Source organism: Gobio gobio (assembly GCF_949357685.1).
Source record: "Gobio gobio genome assembly, chromosome: 4".
Classification (NCBI taxonomy): domain Eukaryota; kingdom Metazoa; phylum Chordata; class Actinopteri; order Cypriniformes; family Gobionidae; genus Gobio; species Gobio gobio.
In genome coordinates, this window is record NC_137100.1 from 67,692,012 (window position 1) to 67,708,669 (window position 16,658).

The 16,658-nt window shown below is 41.5% G+C and overlaps 1 protein-coding gene across 1 annotated transcript in view; it reads left to right on the top strand.

Moving 5' to 3' along the window:
* nup214 (nucleoporin 214) overlaps positions 1-16,658 on the top strand; it is a 119,800-nt gene that overhangs the window by 49,938 nt on the left and 53,204 nt on the right. Inside the window, exons 20-24 of the mRNA XM_079813875.1 lie at positions 2,822-2,907; positions 3,018-3,101; positions 9,179-9,445; positions 12,531-12,692; positions 16,199-16,301. Coding sequence (XP_079670001.1) covers positions 2,822-2,907; positions 3,018-3,101; positions 9,179-9,445; positions 12,531-12,692; positions 16,199-16,301 — 702 coding nt within the window. The remainder of the gene's footprint in view (positions 1-2,821; positions 2,908-3,017; positions 3,102-9,178; positions 9,446-12,530; positions 12,693-16,198; positions 16,302-16,658) is intronic.

Sequence of the window (16,658 nt, forward strand, 5' to 3'; positions counted from 1 at the left end):
CACACACACACACACACACACACACACACACACACACACACACACACACACACACACACACACACCCTCAGAGCAGAGGTCAACTACAGCTACAGCACACACACACACACACACACACACACACACACACACACACACACACACACACACACACACACACCCTCAGAGCAGAGGTCAACTACAGCTACAGCACACACACACACACACACACACACACACACACACCCTCAGAGCAGAGGTCAACTACAGCTACAGCACACACACACACACACACACACACACACACACACACCCTCAGAGCAGAGGTCAACTACAGCTACAGCACACACACACACACACACACACACACACACACACACACACCCTCAGAGCAGAGGTCAACTACAGCACACACACACACACACACACACACACACACACACACACACACACACACACACACACACACACACCCTCAGAGCAGAGGTCAACTACAGCTACAGCTACAGCACACACACACACACACACACACACACCCTCAGAGCAGAGGTCAACTACAGCTACAGCACACACACACACACACACACACACACACACACACACACACACACACACACACACCCTCAGAGCAGAGGTCAACTACAGCTACAGCACACACACACACACACACACACACACACACCCTCAGAGCAGAGGTCAACTACAGCTACAGCACACACACACACACACACACACACACACACCCTCAGAGCAGAGGTCAACTACAGCTACAGCACACACACACACACACACACACACACACACACCCTCAGAGCAGAGGTCAACTACAGCTACAGCACACACACACACACACACACACACACACACACACACACACCCTCAGAGCAGAGGTCAACTACAGCTACAGCACACACACACACACACACACACACACACACACGCGCACACACACACACACACACACCCTCAGAGCAGAGGTCAACTACAGCACACACACACACACACACACACACACCCTCAGAGCAGAGGTCAACTACAGCTACAGCACACACACACACACACACACACACACACACCCTCAGAGCAGAGGTCAACTACAGCACACACACACACACACACACACACACACACACACACACACACACACACCCTCAGAGCAGAGGTCAACTACAGCTACAGCACACACACACCCTCAGAGCAGAGGTCAACTACAGCTACAGCACACACACACACGCACACACGCACACTCACACGCACACAATACACACACACGCGCACGCGCACGCACACGCACACACACACAATACACACACACCCTCAGAGCAGAGGTCAACTACAGCTACAGCACACACACACACACACACACACACACACAATACACACACACCCTCAGAGCAGAGGTCAACTACAGCTACAGCACACACACACACACACACACACACACACACAATACACACACACCCTCAGAGCAGAGGTCAACTACAGCTACAGCACACACACACACACACACACAATACACACAATACACACACACCCTCAGAGCAGAGGTCAACTACAGCTACAGCACACACACACACCACACACAATACAATACACTCCACACACAATACAATACACTCCACACACAATACAATATACACCACACACACAATACAATACACACCACACACACAATACAATACACACCACACACACAATACAATACACGCCACACACACAATACAATACACGCCACACACACAATACACACCACACACAATACAATACACACCACACACAATACAATACACGCCACACACACAATACAATACACGCCACACACACAATACAATACACGCCACACACACAATACAATACACGCCACACACACAATACAATACAATACACACACACAATACAATACACACCACACACACAATACAATACACACCACACACAATACAATACACACCACACACACAATACAATACAATACACACCACACACACAATACAATACAATACACACTAATGACTGAGCCTCATGTGGTTGGACACCCGTCAGACCTCCGTTCATCTTCAGACACAAATGAAGATATTTTAGTGTAAAGCTGATGCTCTGAAAGGCCTCCATTGGCTCAACTTTACACTCTCAAGACCCTTAAAAGACACTAAAGACTAAAGTTACAAAGTCCATCTCACTACAGCGGCTCTAAAATAACTTTATGAAGACGAGAATAGTTTTTGTGCGCAAAAAAACCCTAAATAACGACTTATATAGTGATGACGATTTCAAAACAAGGCATCATGAAGCCTCGGAGCGTTATGAATCAGTGAGTCGATTCAGCAGTTCGGAGCCGTATGAATCAGTGAGTCGATTCAGCGGTTCAGAGCGTTATGAATCAGTGAGTCGATTCAGCAGTTCAGAGTGTTATGAATCAGTGAGTCGATTCAGCAGTTCGGAGCGGTATGAATCAGTGAGTCGATTCAGCGGTTCAGAGCGTTATGAATCAGTGAGTCGATTCAGCGGTTCAGAGCGTTATGAATCAGTGAGTCGATTCAGCAGTTCAGAGTGTTATGAATCAGTGAGTCGATTCAGCAGTTCGGAGCGGTATGAATCAGTGAGTCGATTCAGCGGTTCAGAGCGTTATGAATCAGTGAGTCGATTCAGCGGTTCAGAGTGTTATGAATCAGTGAGTCGATTCAGCGGTTCAGAGCGTTATGAATCAGTGAGTCCAACGACATGAGGCTCAGTCATTAATGACAGAATTTACATTTTTGGGTGAGCTAACCCTTTAAGAGCAGTAGAGGAGCGCTGTGTGTGTTCTCGACTCAGGGTTCTCATGCTTCTGTGTGTTTTTCAGTCTGGACAGTGAGCTGGAGAGTTTGAAGGACGCTCTTCTGAAGGCCAGTCTGGAAATGGCTCCCAAATCTCTGGACAAATCACCATGTGAGATCTGCAGACCTTCACCTCATGTCTGAACATCTGAATTATCCATGCCATTACAATCATGATGCAGTGAGATGTTGATCTGTGTGTGTGTGTGTGTGTGTGTGCAGCTAAAATGACCCCGGCCAAACAGTCTCAGCTGAGGAACTTCCTGTCAAAAAGACAGACTCCACCAGTGCGCTCCACAGCTCCAGGTACGCCACACGTGTGTGTTTCTGAATAAAGCCTTACAAGGGCCTCAAAACTAGGCCCTAGCTCATCAAAATTATCAGCCCGAGTCCGACTGGAGCTAGTGTTTTTTTTATTTTATTTTTTATCCTCCCTATTACACATTAGTTGTAGCCATTAAAATAGTTCAGTTTTGTTTTTAATGTCAAAGTAGTTATATTTCGTTTCGTTTCTTTATTAAGTTAATTTAGAAAAAAAAGTTTGAAGCATTTTTTTGTTTGTTAAATTAAAGTAGTGCTGTCAAACGATTAAAATATTTAATCGCGATTAATCGCATTAATGCCATAGTTTAATCACAATTAATCGCACATTTTTATTTATTCTAAATGTCCCTTGATTTCTTTTTGTCCCATTATTATTTCTTATTTTAATGCTCTTATCAACATAGAAAAGTGGATCGGCTTGCTTTGTTCAAATGTTTGTTTTATTGAAAACAACATTGGCATACTGTAGTGTTTCGATTTCACACCAACATTCTCACTTGAAGCAGTCATTCTCACTTGAAGCAGTCATTCACACTTGGAGCAAATAATCGCTCACACAATGTAACACTGTCCATCAATAAAAGGGTGAAAAAAAATACTTTGTTGCACAAACAGCCCCTTCAACAGCCCTTTCTAAGGGATCAAAACAGGGTGATACAAAATAAAATTACAAAGTGCACATGCAAGGTAAACTAGGACTCCGCCTATAGTGCAGTTAAACCAGGGGTCGCCAACTAGCGGACTCCGGTCCAAATCCGGACCGCGAAGCCTTTTGACGTAGGCTAATGAAACAGTTAACGTTGCAATGCTCACTGTTACATTCAGACCCAGACGCGCGGTCAAGCATGCAGGTGCGTTCACACCGGACGCGAATGACGCGACATGCACGCCGCTTAATTCGCGCCGCAGAATGTCTATTTGCGTCTTTGCATCGACTTAAATCACTCGCGCAAAACGCTTCATTCGCGTCCGGTGTGAATGCACCATCAGAGCAGAAAGCAGCGCTCAAGACAAGCACTTTTAGTTGAAGACCCCTGAGTTAAACCATGGCATAATACGTTTCTCATTTCGGCGTCTCACGCTTGCCATCCACGTCTACTCTTTTAATGTGGGCAGCCGCAGCGTGCCTGATGTTTTGTTTCCGGTCTAGCTACATCCGGAGTGGTGTTGTAGTTTTTCTAACGTTACTAGTTGCTGCAACAGCATGTGAAAAAACTACAAAGTTTGTTAGACCAAAAAGAACGTTAATCTCGCGATAAAAAAATTGACGCCGTTAAAATAGGTTTGCGTTAACGTCGTTAATAACGCGTTTAACTGACAGCACTAAATTAAAGTTTTTGTTCTTTAAAGTGATGACCCAGCGAGTTAACCCAACACTTTAGCCTCTCAAATCAACACTTGTTAAAGTAGTTGGGCTATATTTTGTTTTGTTTCTTTATTAAGTTAATTAAGAAAATAGTTTGAAGCATTTTTTTGTATGTTAAATTAAAGTTTTTGCTTTTTAAAGTGATGACCAAGTGACCAAGCGGCTGACAGTGAGATAACCCAACACTTTAGCCTCTCAAATCAACACTTGACTTGTCTTGCTTATAAAATCCATATAAACACTTAAAGCGTTGTTTAAACGTTTAGCCTCAATCACCACCATCACAGTAAAAAGGCATTTTTGACAAGATGAGGCAGGCAGATCGCAACGAAACAGGCTACACAATCTAAACAAATAAAAAATATAAAAAAACATGCAGGTTGTCTTGCCTTACACCTCTCCGCAAAATGAATATAATTCCCGCGCTATAAGCACATTTAACGGAGTTAATGTCAACGATATGAGCATTTTATTCATCAGCTCATTTCAACATCAAAGGCCGCATTATAAGAACGAGCGACCTGAGCACGGGAAGAGCCTTTAGTCTCATTAGTTTTAATGAAGATGCTTGTGTTTTTGAGCATCTAAGACTTCGCTTATTTTCAGTTTCTCTTGCGGCCGTTTGCGTGTTGCATAGCGCCGTCCTCTAAACGCTGTAGCGGACTCGCGATATCATGGTCTCATGTTGTTTCCACCAGCGCACCACATCTCATTCTTTTAATTATTGAATGTCTAATAGGGATGAAACGGTATGGAAATTTCACATCACGATTATAGTGACCCAAATTATCACGGTTATCAATATTATCACGGTTTTCTTCAAATGAGATGAAAGTGTTCAAAAAGAACAGATGCACACACTTAAAACATTTCAACAAGTTTTATATTTGAAAATCAACAAATAAATCAAGCAGCTCTAAGCACTTTTTAAGCTAGATTCTATTCTGGCCGTCGCATTAGCAAAGCATTAACGCATAAATAATATTAATTTGGTGTAAATTTAATATCTAATTATCTCTGATGAGAATATTCCTTGAGAATATATTCACAGTGTTCTCTCAGCTATGACACATTTAAATCTAGCATATTTTGTGTATGAGCCCAAACAATATCCTAGTGAAATAATGCATATCCATATTTTCATAAGATTTGAGTTTATTTTATTAAATATTAGGGCTGTCAAAAGATTAATCGCGATTAATCGCATCCAAAATAAAAGTTTGTGTTTACATAATATATGTGTGTGTGTGTACTGTGTTAATTATTATTTATATATAAATACACACACAAGCATGTATGTATTTAAGATTTTTTTTATTTTTATATATAAAACATTTATATTTATATATATTATAGATTATATAAATGTATATACAGTATATACATGCAAATATTTCTTAAATAAATACATGCTTGTGTGTGTGTATTTATATATAAATAATAATTAACAGAGTACACACACATATATTATGTAAACACAAACTTTTATTTTGGATGCGATTAATCGCGATTAATCTTTTGACAGCCTTAGTAAATATCAAAAATACCTGACACCTAGATGAACACTTTACAGCTGGTTTTATGACAAATTCAGTTTCTTCAAATGCTATAGAAGTTAGAAACGTGTATACCAATATTGTACTTTAGAGACGGTCCCTAAATTTGCGCATCTCGAACGTCAAGCCGACTTTATGCCAGTCATATCAGATGCGCTGCGGTTCTGCTGTGTTTGTATGAAACTATTTTCGGTGCTGAAATAGAACAAAAACTGTTAATCACTATATAATGAGTGAATCTCCTGCATACATCGCACGTTTTCAGCGAGAGAGAGCGCGCTCTGAACAAAACTCCGGCTAATCTGAACGCCTCTGATTAATAGAAACACATGCGATTGGTTATAATGCGCAACGCGATTATAACCGATGGCTTTTGAGAAGACTATAATAAGTTCAACCGCCGAAGTGGCTAGTGTGAGTGGAAGTAATGCCAGACGTAGTTTTGGTATTGAGGTCAAAGTCCACTTGCCTTGCGTTCGCAGATGTGAAGTGTTTCGCTATTACAGTGACGTTATTCTGGCATGTTCTGCAGACAGGGTGACCATCTTAGATTACGTTTCCCTCAGGACTTTTGTAAAAGCCAAAATATGACCACACCTCAGATTTGGTTCTTCAATCCCCCGAGTGCTGTCGCTGCACCAGACTGACACTGACTGGACAGGATTTACCGCAAAATCGTGATAATCACGCGCGGTTTTAATGATAATTCTTTTTTAAACGATATTACTAACCGTCAGTACATTTTATCGCGGTTTATCGTGAAACCGGTAATCGTTCCATCTAGGAGATCGACCCATATGGATTTTTTTTTTAGTGCCGATACCGTTTTTTTTTTCCATCAGCCTTAGCCGATGACGATACGAGCTGCCGATTTTCTAGAGCCGATATTTGGAGCCGATGCTGCTTTTGCTCCCTCAATTTACATCATAAAAATGACACAATGATCAGGATGATAACAATTTAAAAAAAGGAACATTTATTGAACTAAAAAAAAACAATATTTAACAAATAGTAAAAACAGGTGAGGTAGAACAAGAAAAAAAAGAGTTCAGTGGTGAAAATAAAATCTGAAAATAAATATTTAAGCATAAATAAAATAATGACACTATTATACACAGTATCAACAAGCGAGCAGCATCATAAAGTGCACACTGACTGCACTATACTTCATTTACAACTATTTACAACCTAGTCATTTAATAGTTACACTCTAAAAAATGCTGGGTTAAAAATAACCCAAGTTGGGTTGAATATGGACTAACCCAGCAATTGGGTTGTTTTGACCCAGCGGTTGGGTTAAATGTTTGCTCAAAACAACCCAATTGATGGGTTAGTCCATTTTCAACCCAACTTGGGCTATTTTTAACCCAGCATTTTTTAGAGTGTAGGTGCACTTACTTAAAGGGTTAGTTCACCCAAAACTGTAAATTGTGTCATGAATGACTGAGCCTCATGTGGTTGGACACCCGTCAGACCTCACTGCAAAAAATGCTTTTCTTACTTAGTATTTTTGTCTTGTTTCCAGTCCAAATATCTAAGAAATCTTACATTAAGAAGCATTTACTAGACAAGCAAAAGTTTTTGTCTTGTTTTGGGGGAAAATAACTCAAAATTACGTGAGTTTTTGCTTAAAATAAGCAAAATAATCTCCCAATGGGGTAAGCAAAATAATCTTGTTTTCTGTTTGAATTAAGCTTTTTTTGCTTACCCCATTGGCAGATTATTTTGCTTATTTTAAGCAAAAACTCACGTAATTGAGTTATTTTCCCCCAAAACAAGACAAAAACTCTAGCTTGTCTAGTAAATGCTTCTTAATGTAAGATTTTTTAGATATTTGGACTGAAAACAAGACAAAAATACTAAGTAAGAAAAGCATTTTTTCCAGTGCTCCGTTCATCTTCAGACACAAATGAAGATATTTTAGTGTAAATCTGATGCTCTGAAAGGCCTCCATTGGCTCAACTTTACACTCTCAAGACCCTTAAAAGACACTAAAGACTAAAGTTACAAAGTCCATCTCACTACAGCGGCTCTACAATAACTTTATGAAGAGACGAGAATAGTTTCTGTGCACAAAAAACCCTAAATAACGACTTATATAGTGATGACGATTTCAAAACACAGCCTCATGAAGCTTCGAAGCGTTATGAATCAGTGAGTCGATTCAGCGGTTCAGAGCGTTATGAATCAGTGAGTCGATTCAGCTGTTCAGAGCGTTATGAATCAGTGAGTCGATTCAGCGGTTCAGAGCGTTATGAATCAGTGAGTCGATTCAGCGGTTCAGAGCGTTATGAATCAGTGAGTCGATTCAGCGGTTTGGCGGTTTGACACGCGATCCAAATCATGAATCGACTCACTGATTCATAACGCTTCGAAGCTTCATGAGGCCGTGTTTTGAAATCGTCATCACTATACAAGTCGTTATTTAGGTTTTTTTTGCGCACAAAAACTATTCTCGTCTCTTCATAAAGTTATTGTAGAGCTGCTGTAGTGAGATGGACTTTGTAACTTTAGTCTTTAGTGTCTTTTAAGGGTCTTGAGAGTGTAAAGTTGAGCCAATGGAGGCCTTTCAGAGCATCAGATTTACACTAAAATATCTTCATTTGTGTCTGAAGATGAACGGAGGTCTGACGGGTGTCCAACCACATGAGGCTCAGTCATTAATCACACAATTTACATTTTTGGGTGAACTTACCCTTTAATCTCGTGTAGAGAAACACCAGCGGTGATTCAGGAGAAAATCTCCCAATGCTCCACGTGAAACTTCAGTCTTTCCACCTTTTACCATCGCGTCAATTCTCAGCTGATTTTGATTAATATGCGCGAGGGAGAGCGAGAGAGTTTGAAGACGGTGAGAGCTGCCCTGTGGACGCCTGTCTGGAAATAATGCAGGGGGAAAATATCGGCGAACGCAGATATATCGGTCTAACACTAGTTCCATCCCTAATGTCTAAAATATAAAATGAAGGAGAAGCCTAAAAAGGCCCGTGTTTGAGGTAGGGCCGTAAAACAGTCGGGGCCCGTTGGGCTCGGGCAGAAATGCAGGGCTTTACTCCTGAAGTCTGCATGTGTGCGGTGCTGATAATGCCTGGTTTGTGTTTTACTGACTCCTGATTATTATTCTCCCGGTGTCTCAGCCAACCTGTCGCGGTCGGCCTTCCTGTCTCCTCAGTTCTACGAGGATCTGGATGAGGTGAGCTCCAGCTCGTCTCTGTCTCAGCCTCTGGAGCCCGAGGACTCTCTGGCGCTGGCTGAGGAGGAGGACGAGCCCATTCCGGTGCTGACTCCGGCCGGCCCGCGACATCCCACTGTGGTCCGAACGCCCTCCATCCAGCCGGGCTTCGGCATTCAGCCCAGTCTATTCAGCAGAGTCCAGACCGGCCCGGTGCCCGTCATGAGCGGCGGTGAGGCTCAGCCAATCAAAACACACCTCACATCACACCTCAGGGCTCCCACTCGTCCTGGAAAACACATGGAAAATTAGAGAAAATATAAAATGTCCTGGAAAATCTTGTTGTCGTCTGGGAAAATTCTTTAAAAAATAAGTTATTTCTTTAGCCGAGTATAAAGAGTTTATCGCTGGCCCAAACAATTAGCGCTAGCTGCAGAAAGTACATTTTGAGTTTGATACGTGCGAGTAGTATTTTGAATAATGATGTTTAGTCTTCTTGCAGCCGTTAGCTAATGCTATAACTGCTCAGTGAATGTTAACTCGTGAGCTGCTACCTAATCACATCATTTTGATATAAAGTCATATTTGTGTGTTATAAAGTCAGAGTTGCGTGATATAAACTCGCTAGTCTTTTCTTCACAATTGACTTTTTTGCGCAGTTGCGAGTTTATATCTTGCAATTCTGACTTCTTTTCTCTGAATTGCGAGGTCTAAACTGCAATTTCAAGTTATAAAGTCCAATTCTGAGGAAAAATGAATTGCGACAATTTTCGCGTTTATATCACAAATATGTAAACTCGCAATTGCGAGAAAGTCAGAATAGCGAGATAAAAAGTTACAATTACCTTTTCTTTCTATTCTGTGGTGTAAACAAGCTTCCATAGTCATAATGTATGATTAAGAGCTCATATTGAAAAATGCTGGATTGTTCAGTAATGGCAATAAACTGGACGGCTTTTAAAGACTTAGAAAGCAATATTTGGCGTGATCCTTGTCTTTTATTCCCGCCGTAGTAAAATTTTAAATGTCCTGGAAAAGTACTGGAAAATGGTTGCTGAAAAAGTGTCGCTTGTCGCTTTTCGGCGACAATCGCCGTTTTCTTGGTCAACTGGGTCATTTACGTGAATCGTGTAGAACCGGAGAGTTTTTGTTTTGGGGGGGTAGATTCAGTGCACGCGTGTAACGTTAACGAACAGTTTCCGGATGCAATCTTTAACAGTTAACGGCTTGTTTTAAAGGGTTAGTTCACCCAAAACTGTAAATTGTCATTAATGACTGAGCCTCATGTGGTTGGACACCCGTCAGACCTCCGTTCATCTTCAGACACAAATGAAGATATTTTAGTGTAAATCTGATGCTCTGAAAGGCCTCCATTGGCTCAACTTTACACTCTCAAGACGCTTAAAAGACACTAAAGACTAAAGTTACAAAGTCCATCTCACTACAGCGGCTCTAAAATAACTTTATGAATCGGCGAGAATAGTTTTTGTGCGCATAAAAACCCTAAATAACGACTTATATAGTGATGACGATTTGAAAACAAGGCATCATGAAGCTTCGAAGCGTTATGAATCAGTGAGTCGATTCAGCGGTTCAGAGCGTTATGAATCAGCGAGTCGATTCAGCGGCTCAGAGCGTTATGAATCAGCGAGTCGATTCAGCGGTTCAGAGCGCTATGAATCAGCGAGTCGATTCAGCGGCTCAGAGCGTTATGAATCAGCGAGTCGATTCAGCGGCTCAGAGCGTTATGAATCAGCGAGTCGATTCAGCGGCTCAGAGCGTTATGAATCAGCGAGTCGATTCAGCGGTTCAGAGCGTTATGAATCAGCGAGTCGATTCAGCGGTTCAGAGCGTTATGAATCAGCGAGTCGATTCAGCGGTTCAGAGCGTTATGAATCAGCGAGTCGATTCAGCGGTTCAGAGCGTTATGAATCAGCGAGTCGATTCAGCGGTTCAGAGCGTTATGAATCAGCGAGTCGATTCAGCGGTTCAGAGCGTTATGAATCAGCGAGTCGATTCAGCGGTTCAGAGCGTTATGAATCAGCGAGTCGATTCAGCGGTTCAGAGCGTTATGAATCAGCGAGTCGATTCAGCGGTTCAGAGCGTTATGAATCAGCGAGTCGATTCAGCGGTTCAGAGCGTTATGAATCAGCGAGTCGATTCAGCGGTTCAGAGCGTTATGAATCAGCGAGTCGATTCAGCGGTTCAGAGCGTTATGAATCAGCGAGTCGATTCAGCGGTTCAGAGCGTTATGAATCAGCGAGTCGATTCAGCGGTTCAGAGCGTTATGAATCAGCGAGTCGATTCAGCGGTTCAGAGCGTTATGAATCAGCGAGTCGATTCAGCGGTTCAGAGCGTTATGAATCAGCGAGTCGATTCAGCGGTTCAGAGCGTTATGAATCAGCGAGTCGATTCAGCGGTTCAGAGCGTTATGAATCAGCGAGTCGATTCAGCGGTTCAGAGCGTTATGAATCAGCGAGTCGGTTCAGCGGTTCAGAGCGTTATGAATCAGCGAGTCGGTTCAGCGGTTCAGAGCGTTATGAATCAGCGAGTCGATTCAGCGGTTCAGAGCGTTATGAATCAGCGAGTCGATTCAGCGGTTCAGAGCGTTATGAATCAGCGAGTCGATTCAGCGGTTCAGAGCGTTATGAATCAGCGAGTCGATTCAGCGGTTCAGAGCGTTATGAATCAGCGAGTCGATTCAGCGGTTCAGAGCGTTATGAATCAGCGAGTCGATTCAGCGGTTCAGAGCGTTATGAATCGACTCGCTGATTCATAACGCTTCTAAGCTTCATGATGCCTTGTTTTGAAATCGTCATCACTATAAGCCGTTATTTCGGGGTTTTTTTGCGCACTAAAACTATTCTCGTCTCTTCATAAAGTTATTGTAGAGCCGCTGTAGTGAGATGGACTTTGTAACTTTAGTCTTTAGTGTCTTTTAAGGGTCTTGAGAGTGTAAAGTTGAGCCAATGGAATGAATCAGTGAGTCGATTCAGCGGTTCAGAGCGTTATGAATCAGTGAGTCGATTCAGCAGTTTGAATCGCCAAAGTCACGTGATTTCAGCAGTTTGGCGGTTTGACATGTGATCTGAATCATCATTCGACTCACTGATTCATAACGCTTTGAAGCTTCATGAGGCCATGTTTTGAAATCGTCAAAACAAGAGTTCCAGGTGTTTCCGTGTTGTAAATAAAATAATTTTTAAAATATTAAATGTGTCATTCTCTTTAAGTCACGCTCAGTCATTTGCATATTAACCCCCCCCCCCGTAACGTACGTGTTCTTGGTTGTTTATGGTCTGTTGAATGTGTTGCAGCTCTGAAGATAAACATGGACAGTGCTGACAGCACAGCGCTTGCCACAAAAACAGTGAAGCACGGAGCTCCGCCCACAGAGAAAGCCACGCCCACTACAGTCCCCGCCCCTCAGGCTGCAGGAAGAGCCGCCCTCAGCAGACACATGACCAGCCAGAAACCAGGTACACACACATTTACCAGAATACACACTCCAGCTTTAATCTGTGTGTGTTAGTGTGAGCGCTGTGTGTCTGTTTACACCAGGGGGCGACAGACGCCATATATCACAAACACACGTTTTCTCTCAATTTATATTTCTAATACACTCCAGAATTTATGTTTGATCAATTTAACATGTCCTTAACTTATTAAAGTTGACAGACATTTATAATCTATTCATCAAAGAATCCTGAAAATATATTATATGAATCAGCACAACTGTGTTCATCACTGATAATGATCATAAATGTGTGTTGATCATCAGATCCTCATATGAGAGTGATGATGAGTGAAGGGTCATGTGACTCTGAAGACTGGAGGAATGAAGATTAGGAATAAATCTCACTTTACTGTATATTCACATAGAGAACAGATGATCTACACTGGAGGAATATTCACTGTTTTACTGGAGTTATGATCAGATAAATGAGCTTTGAAAGGACTTTAAACATTAAAAAATGTTTAATGCAAGCTCATAAAGTCGGTTAGTAAAACACATCTGAGCTGATGTATCCGCATCATCATCATCATTTGGGACACTAGATGTGGTGCATCATTGACACGGTGTGAGCATTGCGTAACGATAACTGGTAAATTAAGTTATTATTGACTGTTCCTGCGCTCACATTGCAGGCTGTGAAACACGTGCACACACACACACACACACACACACACACACACACACACAGTTGATCAGAAATGTGGCCGTATTCGTTTAACCCTTAATCGCCCCTCAGGGTTTACGTTTGAGGCCCTTGTGCTCAGATAGACCCCAAACTTTTACAGAGCGATTGCATAAGGAAATATACATTTTTTACATGGAAAACTATATATCATTTTTTTAATTTACTTCTCAACTATACATTTCTGCTGTGTTTTTGTGGGTATTTGGTAGTTTTTTACCTATTTACTGCACAAATACTTAACTATGTCATAAATTGGCTCATTAAAATTTATTTTTTAATGAAAAAAATCACTTGAATGATGATCTTAAATAAATATAAATAGTTTTTGGACATTGCTCTGTGTGTTAGGGATAGAATACCGCCATCTGTAGGTTTGAGGAAAAACTTTAGGAATTATAGTTAAAGAGAAAGAGAGAGAGTGCAATGACCACATTATCCACTAGAGGTCCATAGGGAAGTTAAGCAGAAGTTAAGCTGCCTTTCATCTTTCTTTTATTTGCCCTTTTCTCTCTCTTTCTCATGATTGTTCCATGTTGCATTTGTGCTCTAGTATTTGTCCTTCATTTATGTATGGAATTTTTTCAGATTTATGCCAGTTTTTTTATTTGCCAGTTTCTATAAAAATATAGCCTGGGAAAACCCAGACAACTTCCGGCAAATTTAGATTTGCTCTGCAAGTAGTCTGGCAAAGAGTCCATTCAAACCCATTTCTAAACCCTAGAAATCGCGGCACCAATCAGAAACGTTGGGGCGGGCTTTACACGATGACGACAGCGCAGCGACGTTGAAGCAGATTTGCAGCTGCTGTGGAGCATCACTCGTTCGAATCAGCTATCGCGTCTGTTTTAAGCGATTTAAACTTTTCCTTTTCGTTAAAACCCGAGCAAAGAACAACACTCGAAGCCTTCATATCTAAAAAAAGATGTTATCGCTGTTTTACCGACTGGATTCGGCAAAAGTCGTGTGGAAAAACGAATGGGTCTTAGTAAGAGTCCTCTGGTAGTGTTAATGTTTTACAAAATATAGTTTTAAGTCCTTTTCAGGAGTGAATGAAGTTGTTTAAAGCTCAAATCTGTGGTTTATTTATAAAGAGAGCGCCTTTTTTAAAATTTGATCTGCCGTTTTCGGAGTTGTGAGCTCCAGTGGTTCAGCGGCGCTCAAACGATCATTGAGCCCGTCGAGAGGCGCCTTTCCTCAGCCAGTCCTTCTGCCGTCTGCCGCTGGCTCTGATGTCCTGTAGTGGTTAAACCGTCTCGTCTTGTGTAGATCTAACGGCTGATCTTTGCTCTCATTAATCTATAATTTGTTCCTAGACAGATCGTTTTATCTGAGGGCAAAGTGAAGTTTCATAACTTTATATTTTTAAGATATTAAACTTAACCGTTAGTCTCCTGGCGCTGACTTTGACTGAATTGCTTTATTTATTGTATAGCTTCTTATACCTTTTACTTATACTTGTATAATTGCTATTGATGATCACACATAAACTGACATTTAACAAAAAGAGACTGGGTTGTGTTTTGTGTCATATTTAATTTATTACAGTGATAATCATAGCCTATATTATGTGTGTGTGTGTTTTTTTAATGTAAACGAAACGAGGCTGGGTTTTTTATATTTCATTTTGTTATAAACATGCATTGAAGATAATATGCATTGCGTGCACTACATATACAAATATATACTGAGTGATGCTGTCAAGAGCATAGTAGGCGGACTAGTGTCCTCCCGTCCTCGGGAGTTCGTTCTCCGGAGTCAAACTTGGTAAGTCACGGACGCAAGTCAGAAGTTCGCGTACGAAATATGTCATAAAACACCACTGCCTCATTTCATAAAAAAATAAAAATTAAACATAATAATAATAGCCACACGAATGTGGTTCAGGCAACGCGTAGCTAGGCCTACATTGATTATCTTATATATTTATATTAAAACAAAGTATAAAACACCCTGCCTCTTTTTGTTTACATTTTAAAAATAATATATTAAACATTAATATGTGGTTTAGGTAAGGTGACCAGATTTCTGAAATGGAAACCGGGGACATTTCCTATTTGAGAACACAAGTACAGACAAGAACGCATATTAATAAACGGCCAGTCAGATGTTTCTCCGTCGCTCTGCATACGTCATCTCCCTCATCGCTCTGATTGGTTTTAGGTCTATCCAATTGCGCCGAGAGGCATTTGAGCGACGCCCGTTGGTGACGCCCCTTTGGAAATGATTTGTCTATGAAGCTTTGCCAGACCATAACTCAGTTACTACTGAGAATGGTCTGGTTTTAACCAGGCTAATAAAAATACTCTCTGTTGCAGTCACACACTTGTGTGTTTGTGTGTGTGTGTTTGTGTGTGCGTGTGTGTATGAGACAGAAAGTTTGTTCCACTTTGTGTTTATGCTCTAGGATCAGATCTTGATATAAATGTAAACATTTTCAGATTTATACTGGATTTAGTTGATTTTTTTTTGACAAAAAAAGTGAAAAAATGAATTTTTTTACACTTTCCCATTCATTTTCAATGTGGGGTCAATCTGACCCTGAGGGACTTAAACGGTAAAAACTGTTTACACACCTTTAGAACAACCAAATCAAGCCCAGATTGTTTGTGCATGATTAGATTATTTAGGAGAAGTCACAGAGTCTCATGGCCCTGAGATGAAGGGAACACTTTTAAAAATGGAGGAGAAGTCCAGTGGCTAAGGGCCGATTGGGTTAAGACGAGTGTGTCCCTTCACGAGCACTTCTGATCTGCAGCGGCTGAAGTGTGTTTCTGTGTTTCCAGGGGCGGCTTTGACTGAGTCCACGCTCAAGACGGTTCCTCAGGTGGTGAATGTGCAGGAGCTGAAGGACAAAGGGCCGCCCATTCCAGTGTCCACCATCATCAGGTGAGAGAGGGGCATTATGGGCCAGGTTTATTTGTTTTACCCACACACTTCAATCCCACAGGAACACATTCAGTGTTCAGTCCATTGGTCGTCATAGTCAGAGAACAAACATGAGTGAACATCTGCAGGTGTGTGAGGAGACTTTACAACTGGGAGTGTTTTATTCTGGTTATAAACACTGGCTCTGTTTCCATCTAAAGTTGCAAATTCAAAATTGGAGAATCGCATAAAGCATTTGCAAATAAAGCCGCCTTTCCATCCCACACTTCCTGGGAAATGTGTGCAGAATATCAGTAATAAACTAGAAGTTGCTGTTTTTTCCTCCAGCATCAATGAGTGTCGTCTCAGAGCGGCAGG